Raw genomic sequence first — 27,500 nt, forward strand, 5'->3', positions numbered from 1 at the left:
TAGTTTCTAATGTAAAGTGTTTATGAGAATTATAATGATAATTTTGTGTACTACAAATGGCAAGGATATCGCTTGATAGGATACATGCTTGTTCAGAGTTCAAACAATAGAATATTGATGGAATTCATAGTAAGAAGTGTTTACATTTTAGAATGAGGATGGGTTGCTGGGTCCTTGGGCCGTTGTAGATTTCACGGTTAATCATGACTTTTCTATCTCAGTGTGCTTGTATAATGGATTTTAGGGACTGAATATCTACCTTCAGGTCCATCTACGGCTATTATCTGCCCCTTGCTGTTCCTTGTATGGATCTATTTTTGGGGTGTTTAGTAGCTTGTCCTACAGCGAATATCTTGCCCTTCATCTGTCTTTCGTTAGTGAATTTTAAACTTTCAATTACTGATGGAAACAATTATGAATAAATTATACTTTGTGTAGTAAATTTGCTCAACATGTTACTGGGAAAGAATCTGAAACAGCTAACTGAAGAATTTGAGGCCATAACCGCATATACATAGATGTGTGTAAGAAATAAAGTAACAGAGTTGGTGTGAGTCGGTGAAAATTTTGGAAGATCCTTAGATGAAGTTAGCGTATTATAAGGGAAGGTTTTTTGGGTGAAAAAGACAATAAGATTTTCCATAAGGTTGATCAACAAATCCCTCGGGACCTTCATGAGTAAATAAAAAAAGCCTGTAGCTTTTAAAGGGGACTTAAGTTTTGCAATTTTGTCGTTTCATATGGGAGGATAAATAGTTTTCTGGCAGCTTTCTTCAAGATCAAGGATTTTTCCATTATTTATATAGTCGATTACCTCAAACTTAACAAGATCCAAATAAGAATATATATATATATATATATATATATATATATATATATATATATATATATATATATATATATATATATATTTTAACATGAATGACATAATCTCGTTTCAACTATTGTATCTGATTTGATTTTCTTTTTTCTTCTAATTTCTCCGGCATACTGAGCTGTTTTTTATCCTAAATCCTTCGCTCGAACAACAACGTGGTACCAAAACTCAAGTTATACACTTGCCTAATAATGATATTAAAAATAGCAAAAGATATTCGCCATCGGAGAGTTTAGAAGAGATATTACATTAGTAGCAGAGGAAAGGTCATCATATATCGATATACAATAGGAATTTAGAGGCCAAAATATGAAGGCTGTTAGAACCTTCGTCGTGAATATGAGCCAAACCCTTAAGTGATGAGAAAAAGTCATATTGTGGAAGATTAATGCACAGAAGGAATTTAATAAGCAAATAGATCGCATAAAGAAAGATATAAATAAAGTTTTTGTATCGAGAGAATATATTTTTGGGTTGGTAGAATAGGTTTACATGGAGAATATTGGTTTATAAAGTATATGAAAATTTCAACAAAGGAAAACCTAATGGAGGGCTGTTAAAATAGAAATGAGAATGATTGTCTAATGTAGCGAGAAAAAAATGGGATGTCGATTCTAAAAACTTTTTTGAATTTCCAAGGAATTAAAAGGCATCAATACCTTAATAATGAGGTATTGCGATAGGGTAGAGAGAGTTTAATTAGAAAGTATAATAACATACACCGTATATCTTTTTTTTAAATGGAACGGTTGAAAATGAATAGGTGAAATATATAAATTTCGCCGAATAATAAAAAACGACATAGAAGCGATAACATATTAGGGCAACTAGATGGTTTGCTATTCAATTTTGATGTAAAGGAGGTAAGTATTGATAATAGAATAGTTTATATGAAATTTACTTTTATAAATCACATGGTAAGTTGAAACTCAACAGAACATGTAAAATATTGATTACTAATTTCAGGTTATTGGAAATACTTATATATATTCAACTTATGAAAATAAGCCAATTAAACTTTTCGTTATGAAGAAAAATTTAAATAAAATTACATTTACATATATCTACTAAGACGGACATAGGGAAAAAGAGTCAAATATTCGTCGATATATTCCCCAGAACAATCTAGTATTCACATTAATAGGATGGTGATAAATGTCAAGGGGATGTCACGAAAAGAAGGTGACCGTTCGTAAATCAAGAAAATGTCATAGAAAAATAATATCAATAAAAATGGAGTTAAATATATATGATTAACTACTCGAAATGATACAGGAATGGATATTAGTAAAGGCAGTATCATACCGGAAAAGGTAACACTAGCAATATTAAGATCACACCTAGCGAAAGGTTCATTGTGGGATTGAAAAAGAGCGTTACCTATCAAAGCCCTTATAAGAATAATAATGAATATTTTGTATAATATTATCATAATAGCTGAACAGAACTTGCAAGTGTACTATAAAAATAGGATCGTTGTACTGCAAAGCTCATAAATCTTTATTAATATGTCTTTAAAGGTTTAAAGGCCACTCATGAATGGCAGAGGCAAGGGACTGTGACATTGGCCTATCAAACAGGATAATGCCCTAAGCACTGACCATATATCATGTGATCAGCGCCCAAGCCTCCCCCCCCCCCCCCCCCCCTTAAGCTAGGAGCAAGGAAGGCCATGCAATGGCTGGTAATGACTCAGCAGATAGACCTGTAGGCGCCCCCAAATTCCCATCCTTAGCTCACAAGGATGGTGAGACTGGAGCGACCAAAGAAAGTAACAAGTTTGAGCGGGACTCCATCCTGTCTATCGTTCACTAGTTGGGGACGTTACCACATCGGCCATAATTTTTATTTGTTTTAATATTTTACGAATGTTAAGGGATTGAAAAACTGGAAAATCAGAATAATGATGTAAACAATATAAACGAATAGACAATCAGAATAACTACACCATTAGAATATGAAGCCTCCGTAAATCACTTTCCAATAGTTTTGCAAAAAAAAAAATTGATTGGAGAATGCTACAATGAATTAAATATATGACCGTCAGCGCTTGGTGGAATTTTTATGCGGCAGAAGTGTTATATAGAAAAATATCAAAATGCACAATAAGAACTTGATTAAAAGTAAAGTTTAGTGATAATGAAAACCCGTAGGTTTCAAGATAAAAGACGACACGTTTGAGAAAAAAATATATATTTCAGAAGTCTTGAAAGGGAGCAGCAGTGTTAGACAGAAAAGGCAGATCATTTGAAGGAGGTATGTAATAATATTTTGGAGAAACATATTTTCTGTGACAGCTGTTTTAATTTTATTCAAGATTTAATAGATAATGTGGAATTCACTGCCTTCTTCATGGCTTTTTAGAACATTCCAATAGGAGAACCTATATATATATATATATATATATATATATATATATATATATATATATATATATATATATATATATATATATATATATATATGTGTGTGTGTGTGTGTGTTTGTATATACTATTACTTGCCAAACAATATCCCTAGTAGAAAAAGCAGGATACTATATGCCCAGAGGGAAAATAGCCCAGTTAGGAAAAGAAACAAGGAAATAAGAGAAGTAATCAAAAAAAAATATTTCACATAGATTACCAATATGAAAATAGATGTATCATGTATAAACTATAAAAAGGTGAACAAAATAAAAGGAAGATTAATAGCTTGAATAGTGTGACGAGTGTAACCTCAAGCAAGAAAACTAACCCAAGACAGTGGAAGGCCATGGTACAGCGGCTATGGCACTACCTTAGACTAGAGAACAATGATTGGAGTTTGGAGTGTCCTTCTACTAGAAGAGCAGCTTATAATAGTTAAATAGTCTCTTCTACCGTTGACAAGAAGAAAGTGCTGTAGTTAACTCCATGAGCAAAGAACTGCTTGGTAATCTCACTGTAGTCAGGTGCATGAGGAATGAGAAGAATATGTAAAGAATAGGTCAAACTATTCGATGTATGTGTAGGCAGGGGGAGAATAAACTGTAACCAGAGAAAAGGATCCAATGTAGTACTGTCTGACCAGTAAAAGGACCCAATAACTCTCTGGCGGAAGAGTCTCAACGGATGGCTGGTGCCCTGACCAACCCACTACCTTACACACACACACACACACACACACACAAACACACACACACACACACACACACACACACACATATATATATATATATATATATATATATATATATATATATATATATATATATATGTATATATATATAAATGTGTGTTCACATAAATAAGAATTATTTCGCACAGCTGTTTCAATGATTACCACGCTTAGGCTCCCACACACATTTGCAATCCTGTAAGAATATACGTTTCAACACATTACTGAAAATTTACTCGTTTCATTTCCCAACCTGATCCTTACAGCAAACACGTTCCTTGTCAAATAAAAACAGAATAATCGGATACAATATTTTTTTTTCTTATATCTAGTTGTTCATCAGTGCTATTTCAATGTTGAAGAAAAAATAGAAAAAGCTATCTTACTTCGAAAGAAACCAATACTTTTATCTCTCTACAAATTCTTTATGATTGACGTTGATCAATATAGAACTTTATCAAAGGTAAATTGACGAGATATGAAATATGAGGCGAGCTTACTAATGATTAGAGAGAATGGAATATCTAAATTTGTAGCGTTAATATTTTATTGATTTAGTGGAACAACTTTTAGCCTTATATTAATATTCATGACTCTGCAACACAACTATAACTATGACGACAATAAAAAGCGTATATATATATATATATATATATATATATATATATATATATATATATATATATATATATATATATATATATATATATATATATTCTCTTTATTACCAATGTTGTTCTAGTAGATATGAGGATATTCTTCTGTACATTGCATAATTTTTCTGGCTACAAGGGATATTTTTCCAAGCTATATTCCATTCGTGAGACTGATTTTATCCAAAGTGCCTAAGGTGCCAAGAATTGATTTGATAAATATTAGTTCTGAGAAAGGGGCACTCCAAATGAAAACCATTGTTCTCCAGTCTTGGGTAGTGCCATAGCTACTATACCATGGTCTTCCACTGCCTTACGTTAGAGTTTCCTTGCTTGAGTGTTTACTTGGCCACACTATTCTGTCTTATTTCTAGTTATATTTTTTCAAGTTTTTGGAGTTTATATATGAAAGTTCTAATTTAATATGGTTACTGTACCTATAATATTTCATTTTGATAATTAATTACTTCTCTTGTAGTAGATTTATTTCATTGTTTCCTTTTTTACTGGGTTATTTTTTGTTGTTGGAGGACTTGAACTTATAGCTTCCTGCTTTTCCAGCTATGGTTGTAGTTTAACTTGCGATAATAATAATAATAATAATAATAATAATAATAATAATAATAATAATAATAATAATAATAATAATAATAATAATAACCAAAACAGCAACCCCCTTAGAAAAGGGGCCTGGAAATGCAAATCATGATGATGAGATCTAACTTGAAACTGAAAGAGATGGCAGAAAAAATAGGCTAAAAAGCAAGAAAAAAAAGTGAAGAAGGAAACGAGTAATATAAAAGACAATAGAGGAGACTAAACAACACAATAAAAAATGTAAAACAGAGACTTAAGGCCAAAGCACATGAAATCCAACGGTACCTTAACATGAGTAAGGGTTACCAACAGAACAAACTATTCGGAACCGACCAGAAAAGACTATACAAGCAACTAAGAGGGGAACACAACCACTATGGAATCCCTGAAGCCGGACCAAGCAAGAGACTCTGGGAAAGCATATGGAATAGTCCAATATCACATAAAAACATGCAACGTGGCTCCAAAATGTCATAGAAGAAGAAGCAGGGATAATAAAACAAAGATTCACAGAGATCACGATAGACGCAGTTTGACACCAACTAAAGGAAATGCCAAACTGGAAAGCCCTATGTCCCGATGATGTCCATGGATACTTGCCCAAAAAACTCCAGGCCCTACACCCACGAATAGCAGAACAGCTCCAGCATTGTATCTCAAATCAACATACACCCAAAAGGATGACCACAGAAAGAACATCCTTTGTACAAAGACACAAGAGTAAGGGAAATATAGCCAGTAACTACAGGCCTATCACCTGTCTACCAATTATGTGGAAGTTACTAACGAGTATCATCAGTGAAAAGCTATAAAACTACCTAGAGGCAGCAGAAAGACTATAGATGGAGGTGTATGGGCTCAAAAGACCAGATCTTGATAGACAAAATAGTAATAAAGAAGAGTAGTAGGAGGAAAACCAGACTAAGCATGACATGGATTAATTATAAGAAAGCCTTCGACAGGATACCTAACACATGGCTGATAGAATGCCTGCAAATATATGGGGCAGAGGAAAGCATCATCAGCTTCCTCAAAAATACAATGCTCAACTAGAATACGGTACTTATTAGCTCTAGAATAAGACTAGCAGATGTTAATATCAGTAGAAGGATCTTCCAGGTCGATTCACTGTCCATGCTACTCTAAGTAGTAGCCATGATTCCCATGACAAAAGAACTGCAGATCATGGATGCTAGGTACCAACTCTAGAAAAGAGGCTACAGAATTAACCATCTGATGTTCATGGACGACATCAAGCTGTATGCTAAGAACATCAAGGAAATAGATACCTTGGTCCGGACTATAGGGATTGTATATGGGGACATCAGGATTGACTTTGTAATAGAAAAATGTGCCCCAGCCAAAATACCAAAGGGCAAAGTAACAGGGACTGATGGGATACAGCTACCAGAAGGGAGCAACCTGAGACACATTGATGAGACAGGACACAAATACCTAGGAGTAATGGAAGGAGGATATATAAAACACTAAGAGATGAAGGACACGATCAAAAAAGAATATACGCAGAGACACAAAGCGATACTCAAGTCAAAACTCAATGCTGGAAATATAATAAAAACCATAAACACATGGACAGTTACAGTAATCAAATACACTGCAGTAATAGTCGAATGGACGAAGGCAGAACCCCGCAGCATAGACCAGAAAACTAGGAAACATATGAAAATACAAAGAACACTACACACAAGAACAAATACGAACAGACTATACATAACACGAAAAGAAGGAGGGAGAGGGCTACTATGTATAGAGGACAGCGTCAAAATTGAAATAGAGAACTGGGGCAATATCTGTAAACCAGTGAAGACTAGTGGCTTATGAGTGCATGGGAAGAAGGACTGATAAAAGTAGATGAAGACCCAGATACATACAGAGGCAGGAGAAGGACAAACAGAACAAAGGGCTGAACAAAAAACCAATGCCCGGACAATACACGAGACAGACAAAATACCTAGCCAGCAATGACATGTGGCAATGGCTACTAAGGGGAAAACTCAAGAAAAATTGAAAGAATGATAACAACGGCAGAAGATCAGGCCCTAAGAACGAGATATGTTCAAAGAACGATGGACGGAAATTACATCTCTGCCATATGTAGAAATTGCAATATGAAAAATGAAACCATAAACCACATATAAGCCAATATCCAGCACTTGCATAGAACCAGTACAAAAAGAGGCATGATTCAGTGGCAAAAGCCCTAAACTGGAGCCTGTGCAAGAAACATCCCCTACCTTGCAGTAATAAGTGGTACAAGCACCAATCTGAGGGAGTGATAGAAAACGATCAGGTAAAGATCCTCTGGGAGTATGGTATCAGAGCAGATAGAGTAATACATGCAAATACACCAGACGTGACGCTGACTGACAAAATCAACAAGAAAGTATTAACCATTGTTGTTGCAGTACCATGGGACTCCAGAGTTAAAGAAAAAGAGAAGGAAAAAATGGATAAGTATCAAGACCTGAAGAATAGAAATCAGAATGATATGGGATATGTCATTGGACATTGTACCCATAACCATAGGAACACTAGGCATGATCCCAAGATCCCAGAAAAGGAATCTAGGAAAACTAGAGGATGATGAAGAAGAGTTTGATCATAGAAACGGCGCACATAATAAGAAAAGTGATGGACTCCTAAGGAGTCAGGATGCAACCCGGAACCCTATACTGTAAATACCGCCCAGCCAAAAGACTGTGATAGAGACAAAAAAAACAAAAAATAAAAAAATAAAATAATAATAATAATAATAATAATAATAATAATAATAATAATAATAATAAAACTGCACCATAAGGACGAGGGAGATAATTCACGAGCTATATAGTAAACATTCAGAGGCTGGTTAGCTAGATGTAAGAAAGGAGACGGAGACAGAGGTGATGATTAGAAAATGGGTGCAGCTAAGGACCCATTTGGTGGTGACTAGACCTTGACCAATACTTACATTGCACCGCATAAGGTGTAACGTCAACAATACCAGCCTGAATGGCACAAAAGGTATCTTTTTTTCTATTTCATGACTAAAGTTTAAATATTTTCATCACAACCAAATTTTTGGTATTTAGAATTCTCCTTCGATTTCTCAGTTTTGCAGCCTCATATGGGTATGTTCTCCAAGACAGAGACTTTCATCCGAAATTTTCTTCCAGATTTCCCCTTTTAGAGACTGGTTGAATACCTATCTATTTTGATAGACACCCCCCAAATATTTGTCAAACGTACTGGGTCATCAGCTAACACTTACACGCTTCTAAAGAAGAGAAGATTCGAACCAACAATTGTCTTCCTGAATAAGCTCCTCACGGAAGGAGAGGGGCCACGACGCTCTTGACTTATTGAAGTAGTTGTCAATAGTCTGCTCTTCTTCCTTGATTAATCAATTCAGTTTGGTGATGGGGTGTTAACAGGCTTTCGAGCGCTTTCTCGATAACAAATCTATTATGAATTTCACCTTTATTTTATGTGCTTGGGATATTCTAAGTTGTTATTTTTATTAACATTTCTTTAGATACCAAATAGTTCATTTACTATAATATATCTTACATAAACTGCATATGAAATTCATTGACGAATATTTTCTTTTTTGGCAGGAAAGTCATCACAAATCACCCAGAAACCATCACAATCGATTCATATTTTTTTATAGTAATCAGATAGTGTGTAAAAACGGATTATTAGCATCATTCCTTTCCTCTTCACTGTCTGATAAGTTACGGATGTGAATCTGAATACTGCAGGGAAAGAAACGCTCTATAATATCGCCTGTAAGCATCTCGTTATTCAAGACGAATATGCAATAAAATCCACATAAAATATCGTTTTGATGTTTGTGGGTCACATTATTATGCCGAGTGTCTCGGTCTGATTGCAAATACAACTTAGCAATAACTATTGATCAATGGAGATGTAAAGAAGAATTATGACCTGGTGTCTCCATCGTTAGCCTTTGAAGAATCTGGGGAGCAGGAACTTCTCTTTCTCTTGATAGGACTCAGCGAGTTGTGACAGATAGAGGATATCGACGTTTGACGTTTCCTCTGACGTAAATATCCATTTTCTTCAAAGATCTATTTCAGCTTTTTTATGTTCTATATAAATGAAAAAGTCAAGTATCTTCCTGGATAGCTCAAGTAGTTCATATTGTAGCCCAACGTAAAATAATATCTAATTCCTAATTCCTTTAAAATAGATACCAAGAGGATTCTTGGTAATCTATAAGCAGGGGTGAGATTGATGGAAATATGTTTGGATATTAAAATCCTCATCAATGAAAGCTCATGTTGTATAGTATTATTGTCATTTGCCATGTTGTTGGCATTTGCATGTATATATTCTAAATTCCTTCGATAGATATTTCAATACTCATAATTATTTCTTCAAGAAATATTAGTTTTTTTCTATAACACCACGCATTTCTCTTGCCCTTATTAGTGATGCATCTAAAAAGGACGAAATATCTTGCTGACCAGTCTCTCTCTATATAAGTAATTTTTTGATATTACAATCTTATGTTATATTTTTAACATTGACCCGAACCTACTTACATATTATTACAAGATTATCTATCAAATATTTAGATTTTTAATTCGCATTAAATAAAGAATACGGAAAAAATAGTTCATATTCTGCTTTTTATACGTTCTTATTAGTAACAATTCAAAGCACGGCGTCACTTCGACAAATGACTTGGGCGAATTAATTACTGACTGAAGGGATTATTAACCTAATTATAATCCCCATATGTGACCCTTCTTGTATGACCCCTCATTTTCCGTTGCTTTATCTACCTTAGCATTCAGAAAATTACTTTATAAAAATTGGATAAAATAATAAATCTAACTAAAGTTTAACTGCACACTGTATATAAATATATCATATTGATTAATTTTCAATATGGATTGTAATATTATGAATACATATCTTTCGATAACCATGTTCCAGATTAAACAGAGGTTTAAAGAAAATTCTGTAATATTGTAATATTAAACATTGCATCTGAAATATGATTCATAATAGTAGAAACCCAATATATAATCATAAATCTAATTAATAAAATATTTATGATTAAATACTGATGAAGTAATAAAACATAGAGATGTACCATGAAAAAAAAATCCCTCTATTCATTCCCAATGAGAAATGATAGTTTACTAACTATACTTTTGCAAATAATTTTAAAGGAAAACCGTACCTGACACAACCATCAAATGTAACAAACTATTAGTCTGGCAGCACAATTACCAATATCTCAGTGACTACTTACCCTGTTTTAACGAAATTAGTGATGTATGTTAGAAACGCCTCCGACATAAGCTCATCTTGGCGACTCCAATTACCTCTGAAGACTCCAAGTTCTCCCACTAACGGCGCCCCCATTGCAAAAGGAAGCTCGTCTCCGTGCACTGCTCCATGCACCGTCTGTGGGGAAAGAAAAGAAAGAAAAAACATATGTATAGATTGAGGTGTTCATGGTATTTGTTTTATAAATGTTTTCATGAACTAGTTTGTGAATTATATAGGAAAATAATTATATAATATATGATTTTCTTGAATACTTATAACACCTTAGAAACGAAGCTGTTGAGAAAATTTTGCCGTAATCAAGATAAACCTGAAACACTGAAAACAGTAAAGAGACTCAAATTAGTATTTTGAGAGATGGGGTTCCTATTCAATCTAGTCACTGACGAATTCTTTGTTTGGTTAAGGCTTCGAAATGCACGTGTGTTGATTTAACCTTCAATAAGCAACTATAATATTATTGCAAATGATGGTTCCTTGGGATATAAAGGTTTAAATTTCTTTGCCCCTAGTTTGAAAGATAACTTACCTGATATGAATGAATTAGATTAAATATATACAATAAGCAAATTGAAAAGTGTTGTAATCGGCACAAAGTAACACATGTCCTACCCCAAGACAAGTAAAGCTATTCAATGCTCGAAGTCAATTTATGTTTTGCTCTTCACCAATAAGCTTTGGAATTCCGTGCTACATTCTTTCTTTAAGGACCTCCATCCATTGGTTGATTTTGGGCCTATCTTATGTAAAACACATACCTCTGCGTCGAAAAGTAAATACCTATATTACCCTTGTCAGTTATCAGTGTAATATCTTGAATCACCAACGTTTAAATATGAAAAAAATTAATGTCGCATTCCATAAACATTAGTTCTTATATTTACACACACACACACACACACACACACACACACACACACACACACGCATATATATATATATATATATATATATATATATATAGATATATATAGATATATATATATATAGATATATATATATATATACACATACATAAATACATATATATATATATATATATATATATATATATATATATATATATATATATATATATATATATATATATATATATATATATATATATATATATATATATATGTATATGTATATATGTGTGGGTGGGTATGTGTGTGTGTTTGTATATGTGTGTGCGAGAGAGAGAATGTCTATACTTACGCGAGTCATGTCATTCTTCGAGGGTGTATAATCAAATAGATAAAAATATTGATTTTTATCTCCAATTCTTAAGTTATTAGAAGTTACCACGAGTGGTGCCACATATCGCCCATCACTGAGGGCACTCATTGTGGCGTCCCTCGTAAGAAAAGGATGCTCTTCAGGTTCCTCCCAATATGTGTATTCGTTTACAACGGATATAAAAACTTCATTCAAATGATAGTCATATGAATTGCGGATCATTGTACGGAAGATCCGGTCTCTACGATCGAGGCTGATGCCTTGCTTGAGGTCCTCCTGATTGAAGTCATTGTAGGACTCGTGAGGCACGACACCGAAGAGCAAGTCGTACTCTTTTGTGAATTCGTCTGCTGTTTTTCTCAGTTTGGTCCGGAAGTCACTCTTGATGACAATGCCGTCTATGCTCGGACCGAAGGCATGTAAGAATTGTGGAGCTGCAATATTCACCGCTTGGATTTCGTCCAGGGGTTTTTCCTTAAGACACAGCACCATCTGATCAAGTTCTCTCGTAGAGATAGACTGTTCTTGCCCAAGATCTTTCTGTAAGTCTCCCGTACAGTTCAAGGCGTGGCCGAACTGCAAAGCATACTGCAACGGCGTTGTCACTGTAGCCCAAGAACTCAAGGCTGACCCTGACATGAGAATGGCTCGGTGGAAGAGTCCCGGTGTTACTGCAGCAGATATCATTAAGAAGTTGATGCCGGCAGCTCCTGTACCATGACCCATGAGAGTTACGCTTCCAGGGTCACCTCCAAAGGCCCCGATATTCTCTTGAATCCAGTGAAGTGCGGCTATTTGGTCTAACAAACCATGGTTTGCCACATGCCTTCGTTCACTGAGATCCGCGTTGGTGTTCAGGAAACCTGTAAAATGAGAAAAGAAAAAACTAGTCATTAAAAAAAAAAATAAAACAAATATTTCGAAACATAAACGCTAAACTATAGGGTTTCATAATTCTGGATACCTTAAGGTATTCACATTATTATGTATGTTTATATTTAGTTGAAATATGTTTTAAAAACATACGGTAAACTATTTTGCTTTGAAATAAAAGTCTATGTCTATTAGAAGACATAATTGTGGTCGTTATTCTAAAGTCTTGCATCTTATATAGCTTTCTCCATTAGATTATAAACCAGAATGAAGTATAGGCAGCTTCACAAGTACCTGCAAATATTTGCTTTTAACCTGAAAGCACCAGTGGTACTTGCATAAGGTCTTACACCTTTAAACGAAAAAGAAAGGGGCAAAGAAGAGAGAGAGAGAGAGAGAGAGAGAGAGAGAGAGAGAGAGAGAGAGAGAGAGAGAGAGAGAGAGATATTTAAATACCATTAATATTCGTACTTGCATTTTATCATATTCTGACTTTTACATTTTAGCCAGTAAACAATTCCATTAGCATTTATTAACCCATCGACTACACTAAGTCTCCTTCCTCTTACCAAACGGTAACGTGAAGACGAAAGACCTACCCAAGGGTCCCAGACGGTAATTAAGAGTGACAACGATGACTTCACTGTAGGCGGCTATGACAGACCCGTCGTACGAATTGGAAGCACCCCATAAGAAGCTTTCACCGTGAACGAAGACGAGAACGGGAAGAGCTCGATGTCCACTCATATCTGCAACTGCCAAATGAGATGATAGAGATTATCATTCCTATTTCCATTACCATTTCTTTGCTAGAAAAAATATTGAAGGAAAAATGAAAAGTGAAATGATATAATGAAGATTGCTATTCCTATTTTCATAAGCGTTTCTTACTACAAATTTATTTGAATAAAAATAAATGGCGAGTGAGATAATAGAGATTACTATTGTTTTTCTATAACCATTTATTTTTACAATTTTATCAAAAGAATAAAGAAATCCTAAATGAGAGAAAACATTATTTCTTCTACCATAACCTTTTTTTTGGCTACAAATTCTTCCAAGTTTTCATTTCAGTCGGTATGCATCTGAAAATTAGGATCGTTACCACAAAAACTACATGAAATGAAAATGAAAATGAGAACTGGAGAGACTTCATGTCTCTCCCTGTTCGGAAATGAAAAGGTTTTTTTTTTTTTTTTTTTTTTTTTTTTTTTTTTTTTTTTTTTTGCATGGAAGATATTTGCTTTCCATTAAGAACTCATTGAGGATGGCCTTGGTGACCACTTGATTCTGCTGCAAAATGATATGGCGTATTATAGAGAATAATTTATACACCAAGAAGAAACTCTCTGGGAGTAATGAGAAAATTATGACGTATTTTTTACTTTTCTTTGATCTTAGAAAATAAGATCTTATAGCCACTAATATCTGATGTCCCTACTATTTAGATATTGATATGTTTCCCTTTTGATGTTTGATAGGTCTTTACATTGATTTTATTTATGATGTAACCGAATTTGACCATAAGAAAAACTTTTTTATTTTGAATTTGTGGATTCCTATATTAATGAACATCCGTATAACTACATATTTGTGTTTCATTTCTACAAAAAAAATTAATTTCATTGGAAATATCATCGACATAAATTTTTTATTTGTAAGTTAAACAGTGAATGCTACAATTATTATCTCAACTTATACATTTGTAACCAATAATTATATGATGTTATGAACACCCTAATAAGTATGTATATACCGTAACTTTGTTTGCATTTGCATTATGCTATTAGTACTACTGCTAATCATAATATGATAGTGATAATGTGTTTCTTACCTAACGAGGGTACATATACATTAAGGTAAAGACAGTCCTCTGCTTGGTGCGTTAGATAATTAGCCAATCGGCGCAAATGTAAGAGACGGTCCCGAGGTATGGTGGCTTCCGCCTCCTCTCCCCATAGCTCCGGTAGGTGTTGAGGACACACAGGTCCATACTGATCTGCAATACGTTCCCCACTCCAGGGCGTGGGTGTCTTGGTCGGGCTAAATCGCTTCTTACCAACAGGAGGCGCTGCGTAGGGCACACCCAAGAAGATTTCGACGGGTCTTAGGCGTTTGTTTAGCAACGACTTGATCACACCCCGGAGTTGGCCATATTTTGTGGTGACAACTCGGGGGCTACGTTGTTCGCCGTTAACAGGATGATGCCCTGCAGTAGCCAAAAGAACTAGCACCAACGACACGTCGTACAGCCTCATGATGTCTGAAGGAGGCACTGACTCGTCTCAAAGGAGTCTTTTGTCGCTTCCCTTTTGTCCAGGTAATGAGGAAGAAGGAGTTCGACGTCTCCAGCCCAGGATCACCTCCTCCACCTGCTGCTACTCGTTGCATGTTGCATGAGTGCATGGACGCAGGATCCTTCCGGTGGGGATGCCCTCAAGAATATGGGCTTAGCCAAATGAAATATTGCATGTGATGGTGGCCTCCAGTATTAGGCATAAAACAGTAGATGTTTAAAAATGTTTCGAATCAATTACCCAAATGCCTCGCAGTATTTCTATCTGGAAGAGAAGAGAGAGAAAGACATAACAGATTACAGATAACAGATTAAATACAATTTTCTCCTATCCTGTAGACATACAAACTTGTTATATATATATATATATATATATATATATATATATATATATATATATATATATATATGTATATATGTATATATATATATATATATATATATATATATATATATATATATATATATATATATATATACAGTATATATATATATGTATGTATATATATATATATATATATATATATATATATATATATTTATATATATATATATATATATATATATATATATATGTGTGTGTGTGTGTGTGTGTTTTTGCAAGAATGTTACATACTTACAGGTTAGATATACTTCATTGCTAAAAGGGAGACACAAGGACCTGATCATTACCGCCCAACAATATTACCAATGGTAATATGAAAATAATTACATACACAAACAAACAGACATATATATATATATATATATATATATATATATACATATATATATATATATATATATATATATATATATATATATATATATATATTTATTTATTTATATATGTATACACACATACACACACACACACACACACACATATATATATATATATATATATATATATATATATATATATATATATATATATATATATATATATATATATATATACATATATATATATATATATATATATATATATATATATATGTATATGTATATATATATATATATATATATATATATATATATGTGTGTGTGTGTGTGTGTGTGTGTGTGTGCGTGTGCCTGTGTGTGAGTGTGTGTATGTCTGTGTATGTACGTGTTGTCTGTCTGTAACATTGATCTATAGCAACAGGTTGAAAAAACTCATCATTACACTAATTCACTTAAACCGAAAAAAAAAATAAAAAAAAGTTACAGCTTAATAGGTTTACTCTTCGTAATATATGAAATATCTACAAAGATCATATTACGCTGAATAAAAAGAAAGTTAGACTTTAATTAACCAAGAGAGCGGGCAGGATGTTGAAGTAGATATTCAACAACTGACCATATCAATGTAATTAAGTAGGTAATGGAAATATCCACATAATATTTATAGATTATGTGAAAGCTTATAATTCTTTCAACAGTAATGAAAACCATTCAAAGAGAAGGAATAGATGAATTGTAGGTTAGAATAATTGAAGACAATTATACTACCGCAGGAGTTATGGCGTCTTTTGCCTTGCCAGACAGTACTAAATCTGATCCTTCTCTCCGGTTACGGTTCACTTTCCCCTTGCCTACACCTAAACACTGAATAATATGGCCTATTCTTCACATATTTTCCTCTGTCTTCATACACCTGACATCACAGATTACCAAACAATTATTCTTCACTTAAGGGGTTACAGCACTGTAATTGTTCATTGGCCACTTTCCTACTGGTAAGGGTAGAAGAGACTCTTTAGGTAGTCTTGGGTAGTACCATAGCCTCTGTACCATGGTCTTTCACTTCCTTTGGTTAGAGTTCTCTTGCTTGAGGGTACACTGGAGTATACTATTCTATCTTATTTCTCATCTTCTTGTTTTGTTAAATTTCAATATTTATTTTAATGTTATTGTTCTTAAAACATATATTTTCCATGTTTCCTTTCCTCACTCGTCTATTTTCCCTATTGAAGCCCCTAGGCTTATAGCATTCTCCTTTTCACACTAGGGTTGTAGCTTAGCAAGTAATAATAATAATAAGAATCATTATACAGGAACTAGAAAATTCAAAAAATTATATAAAGATAGTATTGTAATATATTTCTATTTTCTTAAGTTCTATTATTTTAAGTTGCACTTAATCCCATTTTTTTAGTTTGCAAAGATTAAATTTCTGATTTCTATTTTTTTCGAAATGAAAATGGGTCAAAAGGTAATAAGCTTCATCTATGTTATAGATAAACAGTATGAAAACTTTACTCGGAATACAGAATAATTTATTGAAATCTACGCTATACTCTTCAGCAAATACGTTTGTGAATTAACTGTAATTATTCATTCAAGGGTTCCGATGTTTGATGATTTGTTTTATTTTAGGGATGATCATAAAGATGCCATCAGCATTTATAGAAAGGGGTGAATGCAACTGCTAAAATGTATAGTGTATACTCAACTGAAATAATACAAACCAAGCCAAATCAACTAAGCATTATTTATGGAAATTAACCTACATTGATGGACTCTGTATCTAAATTAAACATTCTTGAAACATGCAAATTATATTTTGAAACAAAGGTCATATTTGTTTAGGCCAGGTTCTGGTATTGGGACTATATGTGCTGTGGCGTTTCAATTGGCTCTTTGTTGGATATTTTGTCATTATTGTTATAAATTTGGGGATTTAGTTTAATTGTTGCATCAGTATCTTCTAATATTTTTTTTTTCAAAATTTCTTATCTTTACTTCGCACTGAAATAAACCTTTGTACAAGTTATTAATGGGTTGTCCATCATTTAGAAGTGACTTACAGAATGCTATCTTTTTTTAGACATTTCATTCAAATGTCATATTACATTATTGGCCCTGTCATTGATTAGCTTAATTCCATAATATGATAGGCTGATCTGTTATCTATAATCACTATGATACATTTATGAATTTAAGCTGTGAATGAACAGGAAAAAAAAATATTCCAATTACCCACTAAATTAATCTCATTAGAATAGATGGGTTCATGTAAATTAAGTGAAAACACATTATACAATAAGGTATGAAAAGAGAAAGGATGAAGCGACAAGGATGAGCAGAATAGAGAAAAAAAAATACTTCTTGTTAAGTGTTCTATTATATATTATCTAAATATTGAGATTTTATGTTTAGTTTTCATCATATCAATCTAACCGTCTCATTGTCTTATTGCTTAACATTAGTCTTATGAAAGTCGTTTACTACCCTCGGTTGAATTTATATTAATTTTGGTCACTAATATTCAAATCCTTAAAAAAAAATTAAATATATTTCTTATTGCTTGGCTATGTCTTTGGCTTTATAACTATTACTAAGCATCAAGTATCAGCCAGCAGAATTTAAAGTGATTAAGTTAGTCTTTCATTCGGATTGTGTCTGGAATATATGACATCGAATGTGATATTTGAAGGTGAAATTATGACATTGCTATATATATTACGTGTTTCAAATGTGACATATAAATCGATCTATTTGTGATAATTAGTAATAATGTTAATGGAAACAAAGCAGAGAGAGAGAGAGAGAGAGAGAGAGAGAGAGAGAGAGAGAGAGAGAGAGAGAGAGAGAGAGAGAGATTTATGGTAAAACGTGACTCTACTCTTGAATTGATCATTATCATAAATCTTTTGAAATAAATCGAATTTAATTATCTAGAGAGAGAGAGAGAGAGAGAGAGAGAGAGAGAGAGAGAGAGAGAGAGAGAGAGAGAGAGAACATTAATTTATAATATCTTATTTAACGTTTATGTAAACTAAACATTTACAAAATATTTGTTCGCCGTATTGAAATCCGACGACGTTCTGAGAATATTTCTCTTTCCTTTTCTCAGAAACAAAGGATAATTTGATATCTTTTGAAGAGCCATTTCCTCTGTGACTTTATTAGTCCTGAAGATGACAAAAATTCTCGAGAAGAATTGCCTTTAAACTTGAAGTTTAGGATGTTGATGTTCCCGGAATATTATTTCCAGCTTTTCGGCGTAATGACTTTTCCTATATATGAAATTTATGTATTTAAGAAAGCCAAATATCGCATGAGGTAACTTTTTTTTTTTTCGTATCAGTAAGAAAAGAAAGTGTCACTATTCTTTTTGTATATTTAATAATTTTAGAAACTACATTAAATGTACTAAAATAACAACGAATAAAAAGATATGGTCCCTTTCTTGAATCTCATTTTCATATCACCATTATTCCTTCTATCTTTTACCCGACATATTTTCTTTAAAAGGGTTTAATTAGCCAAATATCAACCTGAAACGTCATATACATAATGTTAATGAACCGAGACGTGGATATACTGTACGAAAAAAAAAAAAGATAGTATCATAAAATTCACCCAAAATAAATACCTTTTGAACACCAATAATCAATACCTTTCGAACACCAAAAATCAATATCTTTTGAATTTTTGAAAAAATATTTCTTTAACTCCCTTGAGCAGGTTTCTTGATTTTCAAACATTTCTGTATGGATAGAAAAGAGATTTTGGTTTGGTATAAATACACTATAATCAAATCCTGATAAGAAATATTTTGTATTTATGTGTAAAACGAGTATCCTGAATTCTCAAGACTAAGAACGTCTTAAATTTCACCTATGTACAATCTTTGGAATTCTAGAGAGGTTTAATTTCTTTTAATCAGTTGAACTGATCTTCCCCTTTCTCTCTTCGCATTCTGCAGCCAGGCATTCAAGAGAACCCTAATATTATTAAACTTCAATATCTCCAAGTAAACCGAGTTTGCCATTAGATCGCGCACTTACCTTACACGATATAATTTACCAGTGATTCAGTTTTAAAACGAAATACATTTTAAACTAAAGTGGCCAAATGAAAACCTTTTTGGGCATGAAAAAGATTTTAACTGCTAAATGCACTCAAATTTTTAACTGACACAAATTGAACATGAGAAGATATATTTCTTTTTCCTTTTTCATTTTTCATTACTTTCCATAGTTTCCTTTCCCAGTTTTTTTTTTTTTTTCCGGGGAACATTGCAAAACTTTTTACGCGTTATAATCTCATTATTCAAGAAATTGTAATACCAACTTTCATTTCAAGGTCTCTTCCCTTTCAATTTCATATATATACGCTATCTTTTCATCTTTCTCAACATGGTTGATCACAATTGAGACTTCGTTTCGTGTTTATTATACTTTGGAAAAAAAAATGAGATACTCGTAATAATGACAAAATACTGAACAGTAGGAATCACTAACATATTGAGATGCCACTATTGATCTATTTCATCTCATATATGAACTTGACTATTTACCGAAATATTTACTTGAAATAGAAAATCCCCTCCACGACGTTTTCAGTAAAAAACACATCAAACTCCAAGGGATTAAGTTTCCGTTATTCAAGATTTTTTTTTATCTCTAGATTCATCTTTATATTCTTGGAAAGCGTTTGGGGGCTATGTTACGAGTATACCTGGAAGCCCTTTGAAGGTTGAGCAATCTCCACAACAAAAATTATTTGAAACATTATATTATTCTACTGGCATCTTTGCTGCATAACAGATGAGTCATTTTGGATATGAAGACGCTTTTATACTTAAAGAATTGAGGAAATGTTATCAAGGTTATTTGACATTAATGCTTTTAGTGTTTAGAAATTACATTACTTAAGTTTTTGAGAAATGTTTAGTACTTCTTGCATTTAACCACACTTCAGAATTTATTTTTTCTGTTTGAGAACTCCGTTGCTTGAAATTGTATTCTAGAAGTTCCTCGCCATCTGTATGTCAGCATTGATAAGGTTTCTTCAATTCTGTATGATTATTTCAAAATCTTAGTTGCAATTCTCGACAGCAAATTTACTTCTCAGAAACACATTGGCTTTGTGTTTTCTTCAATCGTACAATAGATAGGCCTCTTGAGAGAGACGTTTAAGGTTTCGGTGAATAATCTATTTTGAAGAAGTGTTTTAATTCTTTCATTCTACCTTTTTTTATTTTATTTTTTTTTTCAGCTGTTGATTCTCACCCTAATTTGTTGGACAGGAACTTACGGTCTATTAAATTTCTTATTCCGGATCTAGATATTAATGTTTGGCACCGTCGTTCAATTAATTCGGTATGTACGTTGTATGAAATTTTTCATAATTCTGTCAATCCTATACATTCAGATCTCCTCGGGCAGTTTCATCCTACTCGTAATACTTAGCGCGGAGTTAAATATAATAGTCAGTACTTCTCTATCATGAGGCTCAATAGTACGTAGTATTCCAAAAGTTTTATTTCAGTTGTGACCAAGTTGTTGAAGGATCTCCCTAACACTGTAGTCAAATTGGTAAAACTTCAAAAGTTAAAAATTGTTGCAAATGTTTTTAGGTTTGGCAGGATGACATAAGTCTGTTTTTTTAGTCTATATATGATATATCTGTTTGGATGTTACTACTTTTGAAATATTTGTTTTAAATGTTCATCAGATCTCATATCGTTTATCTATTTTCTAGTTTTCTTTCCTCACTGGGCTATTTCTCCTTGTTAGAACCCTTTGTCATATAGCATCTTGTTTTTGCGAGTAGCGTTTTAAATTAGCTAGTGTTGATAATAATAATAATAATAATAATAATAATAATAATAATATAACCCTTAAATTTGACTTTCTTTTATTCTTTTAGTTACTTATATATTTATTGACCGAATTATACTATTTTCATCCCTTTTCATAATTTTTGCCGTGAAATAAAAATGAAAAAGAATGGTCAATGACATTTTCTATATAACCTTTTGTACAAAACAATAGCTCTTCCTTTACCTAAACAAGATGGCTCTGTCATTCACTGTCCACAGGAAAAGGTAACCCGCTCGGATGATGAATTTCAGAGTAAAAAGAGTAATGAGAAACTCGATCTTCCTCTTTCCTGTTTTCCTGAAGGTAAACTAAATAGTTTAGCTTTTCGTTCACTTAAAATGAAAACATTCTTGATGTACCTTCATGTTTATGGAGGCGTAGATCCAAATGGCAATTTTCCTTTGTTTTACTTATAAAGACCTCTGGATTCTTACCTCTTAAGTTGCTTGTTACTTCCCGCACGTTAGCAAGAAGTTCTTTTGTAATTGTTGGAGAATTGTTAATGTTACTCCATTAGGTAGATATGTTTTTTTTTGTGTGTGTGTGTGTGTGTGTGTGTGTGTGTGTGTGTGTGTGAGTGTAGCGCTATGCCTGGTAATACCTCTTAATTGCCAGAACTTTCTTATTATATAAAGTTTGTGAACATATTTCGGCAAAACGCCAAATAGTTATGCTGAAGGTAATCATATGTCCCCTAATTAGCCATTTGTCTTTCAAAAAGGCCTTAGAGCATGTGATGCCGTTATTATAATTTTCAATGCCGTGCCGAAATCCCTTGATTTTGGTCAGGCAGTTCATATGATTGGCTTTGATGTTTGTATTGCCTCTAACTATGTTAATCAAGATTCGCTTGCTTTCAAAATCAAACTACAGCAAATAGGGGGGACCTTGATTACCATCATTATTGTTTTTTCAAGTAATAGAATGTAAAGAGTGGTTGTGGATGGTCAAAATAGTGAGTATAGGAATTTGATATATGCTGTTCTTCAGGGTACTGCTCCGAGCTCATTACTTTCCATGCGTCATAAGTGGTTTCCCTAGAAGACATGTTCGTTTCATAAGCAGATGATAATACTCTGCATCATTTCCATCTCATGTATGTAGATCTGGGATTTCTGAATCCCCTAACAGAGATCTACCTATAATTAATGCATGGTGCAATATATGGCGCATGAGTGGTACCCTAACAAGTAGGTCAAGGACAGTACTTTTGTAACAGCCAGATCTCGCCTCTGATAATTTTTCTTTAACTGCATACACTCCCTTAAAACTTAGGTGTGATTCTTGATTGTAAATTTAATTTTGATAAACATATCTGGTATGTTTCTTCTTCAATTGTTAAAAAAAAAAAAAAATATATGCTTAACGGGAAAGTCCTTTTATATTTCCTGTGATCAATCAATTCTGAAGAATCATTCTATCCTGGTTCGAGTATTGTTCTCATGCCTGGTCTTCAGCTGCTGCTCTTATCTTAATTTGTTGAAGAAACACTTATGATCTATTAGATTTCCTATTCCTGATGTGCGTGATAATCTCTGGCGCCATCTTTATGTACTGACCATCATTTGCATTCAGAAATTCTCACATTATACCATGAACTTTATTCTGACAGTTTTCCCTTCGCTATCATGAGGCTCAATAAATAGCATCTAAAAGTTGTATTTCCTTTGTGAGAAAAGGGTGATATGATTTTCCTAATCGGGCACTGGAATCGGGGGACCTACAAAAGTTCAAGCATGTAGCAAATGTTTTTTTTTTTTTTTTTTTTTTTTTTTTTTTTTTTTTTTTTTTTCATGTTGAACAAGATGACATAAATCTCGCTTCATAGTTTATATATGGTAAATATACTATCAACGCTGTTACAGATCTAAAGATAGTTATAATTCTTTATTCATTACTTATATAGTTTATTTATTTCCAGATTTATTTTACTTATAGGGCTATTTTTTACTGTTGGAACTCTTGGGTTTGTAGCATCCTTCTTTTTCTGTTAATAATAATAATAATAATAATAATAATAATAATAATAATAATAATAATAATAATAATAATAATAATAATAATAATAATAATAATAATAATAATAATAATAATAATAATAATAAAGATGTCCAAGAAGGTTAACCTCATAAAATAAAGTTTAAAATACGTAAAAATTATACGGTGTTGTTGATTCATGAAAACGAAGAATTAGAACTTCTATAATTATGAGAAAGGCATTGAAAATCACTAATCTTTTTATTTTTTTTTTTATTTGTAGGTTCTTTTTATGTTAAGAAAAACTTTTCTTCTTGTATCATTATTTTAGCGAATGTATCACCAACTCCTATACCAAATTTGTGTAAATCTAATAATATAGTCATTAGTTTAAAAGGTTATCTAATTTTTGAACAGACAGACCCGTAACTTTTTTTAAACTTTAATATTTTTGCAATAATTGTAATTTACTAACCATTATTGTTTCTTATATCCAAAATATTCCATTTATCACAAAGAGTAACCTATATAGTAAATAGTTATTTTTATCTAGGAAAAAAAATATCAGTAAGTGATATTTGCTGATCCAAGTAACGTTTGGACCTCAGGGATATATCTAAAGGCTGCTAAATTAATTGTATACAATATTCATATAGATGTCAAGGCTTATATTTTTTTTTTGGGGGGGGGGGGTGGGGGCCGAGGAGAGGGCCTGATAATATCCGCATGTGAAGTTCCATTATTATAACCCCTATAAATCTATCCATATCAATAATCATATAGAATTGCTATAATACTATTATTTCCCTCATTTATTATCATTTTTATCTGAAAAAAAAAAATCTACGCTTCTCCTTCATATATTTCAAGGTTTAATAAAACTTTATTTGTTCCAAGGATATTAAATGTAACTACTTTTATACTGTTGCCTCTGAGAAATTTGAGAAGATATTGGTTCGGATATGACAAAGAGACGTTTTTGACCTTTTCATGACATTGGCATTACTTTTGCCCAAATTACTTACAAAAATCTAAAGAAATATCTTTGGATCATGGACAATCACAAACGCAGACAGGCGTACAAACATATACAAACCTATAAAAACCCAACCTTCGTAACGAAGTTGGCGAAGGTAAAATAACTGCATGCAATTTTATTTGGAAAGAAAAGTGGAACTCATTTCATGAAATGCATTGATTCTGATTTCTTATTGATATACAATAACCACCCTCTCTCTCTCTCTCTCTCTCTCTCTCTCTCTCTCTCTCTCTCTCTCTCTCTCTCTCTCTCTCTCTCTCTCTCTCTCCTCTCTCTCTCTCTCATATACGAGCGTTACATAAATCATAATATAACTGAATAAATGATAATTCTCTTAGACAAAAAGACTAAAAATTAACGAACACGCTTATACGAAGGGGGAAAACAAAAGGTAGTATTTATGAACTGCTTTCTACCTGAAATCTCTTTGTTACAAAAGGATATACGAATAGGAAAAGGTGCATTATATTCAAATTAATGACGATGAGAGTTAAATATTCAACTATATGCCACACTGTAAATTTTTCATATTTTGTAGTATTTGTTTTCCCCTTCCTGGTCGGTTTCCAGTATGAGTTCGTGAAAGATTTATGCCTCTATTATTTAACAAAAAAAAAAAAAAAAATTACCCAAAGTCGGTTTTAATTTATCTTACCTGCATTGATATTTCTCTTAAATCATACATAAACTTCGTATTCCATCCTTATCAATAATGCATGCTTCGTCAAAGCCCTTGCCTCCCTGAAGCCACCAACCTTATGCTTTTCAATAATTTTATTTGTCAGTTATTTCCACTTTTCAATCGTTTATAAGACACCAACCCTATGCCTCTAATTCTTTTTAGTAATCTACAGTTTTTTTTTTCTAATAATGAACTTTATGTTTATAATTCCTTTTATTTATCTCGGACTTCTCATTTTTCAAAATCTTTATCATTTGACTGCTATTTTAAGAAAACAAAAATAAATAGTAACTTCTATAATTAAGCCAAATTTTACTTGTATACATCTCCAATTTTTCATTGCATGTCTTGGCATGTCTCGGTTATTTTGTTATGTATAATCTAATTTTTTTGGCAACATGTCATCCCACCTATGTGGTGGCTGATGTGGTAATGTCCATAACTGGTGAATACCTGACTGCAGTTCAAGTCCCTCTCAGACTCGTTAGTTTCTCTGGTCGCTGCATCTTCACCATCTATGTGAGCTAAGGATGGGGTGTTTGCGGGAGGTTATAGATCTATCTGCTGATGCCTCAGCAGCCATTGCCTGGCCCTCCTTTATCGTAGCTTGGATGGAGATGGGGCTTGGTCACTGACCATATGTATATATGGTTAGTCTCTAGGGCATTGTCCTGCTTAATAGGGCAATGTCACTGCCTCTTACCTCTGCCATTCTTGAGTGACCTTTAATCCTTTAAACCTGTTATAAACTTCACATTTTAAATTTTCCTGCAGTATTCTCGCCTTCCCTCCTTCCAGAGATCCATTATTTTTATCTTTTTAAACCGTCGGCAATATTTTGTCGCACCCTGTTTAGTTAAGATTGTTTTCTATTCTTTTTCAATATTTCTGGAATATATTTACGGTCTCTTCCCTTCCTTCTATTTATGAACTATTTTCTTAGCTTCTTTTATTTTCTATCTGTCTTTGGATTTCTCATACTTTATCTTTGCATTATCTTTTTCTGTTTCTAAAAGTCCTTATGTTCTATTCATTCTTGAAGTTTATACACTCTCTCTCTCTCTCTCTCTCTCTCTCTCTCTCTCTCTCTCTCTCTCTCTCCTCTCTCTCTCTCTCTCTCTCTCTCTCTCTGTGAGGAGGTTATTTACATCTGTTATTTGGATGTTTATTGCAATCATCTGTACCTGTTAAGTTATTATTCTGCAGTTTTTCATCATTATTGACCACCCCTATCTCAATATTTCTTTGTCATCTATGCATTTCTCATTTAAGAGTGTTCATATTTTCTCGTTTCTTTAACATATTACTTTTGCTCTATTTTTCATTCAATATATCAATTATTCAAATGTGGTTCATTAACAATAATAACATTCTTCGGCTGAAACAAGAAAAAATAAAATATTTCAGGAGCAGTAGGCTAACAATATTGAAATAAATATTTCCTTTAAAAACTATAAAAACTTTAACAAAGCAAGAGGAAGAGAAATAGGATAGAATAGTGTGCCCGAGTGCACCCTCATGTAAGACCACTCTAACCCAAGACAGTGGAATGCCATGGTACAGAGGCTATGGCACTAACCAAGACTAGAGAACAATGGTTTGATTTTTGAGTGTCCTCCTAGAAGAGCTGCTTACCATAACTAAAGAGTCTCCTCTACCCTTACTTAGAGGATATGGGCCACTGAACAATTACAGTGCAGTAGTTAACCCATTGCGCTAAGAAGAATTGTTTGGTAAGCTTAGTGTTGTCAGGTGTATGAGGACACAGGAGAATATGTAAAGAATGAGCCATACTATTCGGTGTATATGTAGGCAAAGGGAAAATGTACCGTAACCAGGGAAAAGAATCCAATGTAATACTGTCTGGCCAGTCGAATTACCCGCTAACTCTAAAGCAGTAGTATCTCAACGGGTGGCTGGTGCCCTGGCCAACATACTACCTACAATACTCCCTATCAAATTATCTATGATTCTCCGACAGAGTCGTCATTCTTAATATTTTTCTTTAACATTTTCTCCAGTCCAGTGGGTGGAACCTCAATCCTCGTGCAATTCCGTCTTTCGTTCTTTTAAACAGAAATTCCTATTTGAGTTCATGGGTGATATGTTGACCACCCTTTCTCTTAGAAATTCTTACTTTGCATGAAAGTAATTTCATTACGGGTTTTTTTTCCTCCCATAATATTAGATATAATGAAGATATTTCATCAAAATAATCTTAGTTTATTATGATTAAATATGT

At 33.1% G+C, this 27,500-nt stretch overlaps 1 protein-coding gene across 3 annotated transcripts in view; it reads right to left on the reverse strand.

Annotated features, from left to right (window-relative positions):
* Positions 1-27,500, reverse strand: part of LOC137640101 (neuroligin-4, X-linked-like) — a 60,838-nt gene that overhangs the window by 5,633 nt on the left and 27,705 nt on the right. The window contains exons 2-5 of one of the 3 annotated variants that reach the window (XM_068372561.1): positions 14,521-15,243; positions 13,286-13,441; positions 11,793-12,676; positions 10,555-10,709 (exon numbers count right to left, since the gene is read on the reverse strand). In XM_068372561.1, the coding sequence (XP_068228662.1) occupies positions 10,555-10,709; positions 11,793-12,676; positions 13,286-13,441; positions 14,521-14,944 (1,619 nt within the window). In that variant the 5' untranslated portion in view covers positions 14,945-15,243. Of the gene's footprint in view, positions 1-10,554; positions 10,710-11,792; positions 12,677-13,285; positions 13,442-14,520; positions 15,248-27,500 lie in introns of all 3 variants that reach the window. The other 2 variants (XM_068372562.1, XM_068372560.1) reach the window with 2 other exon arrangements.

This window comes from Palaemon carinicauda, chromosome 4, assembly GCF_036898095.1.
Source record: "Palaemon carinicauda isolate YSFRI2023 chromosome 4, ASM3689809v2, whole genome shotgun sequence".
Classification (NCBI taxonomy): Eukaryota; Metazoa; Arthropoda; class Malacostraca; order Decapoda; family Palaemonidae; genus Palaemon; species Palaemon carinicauda.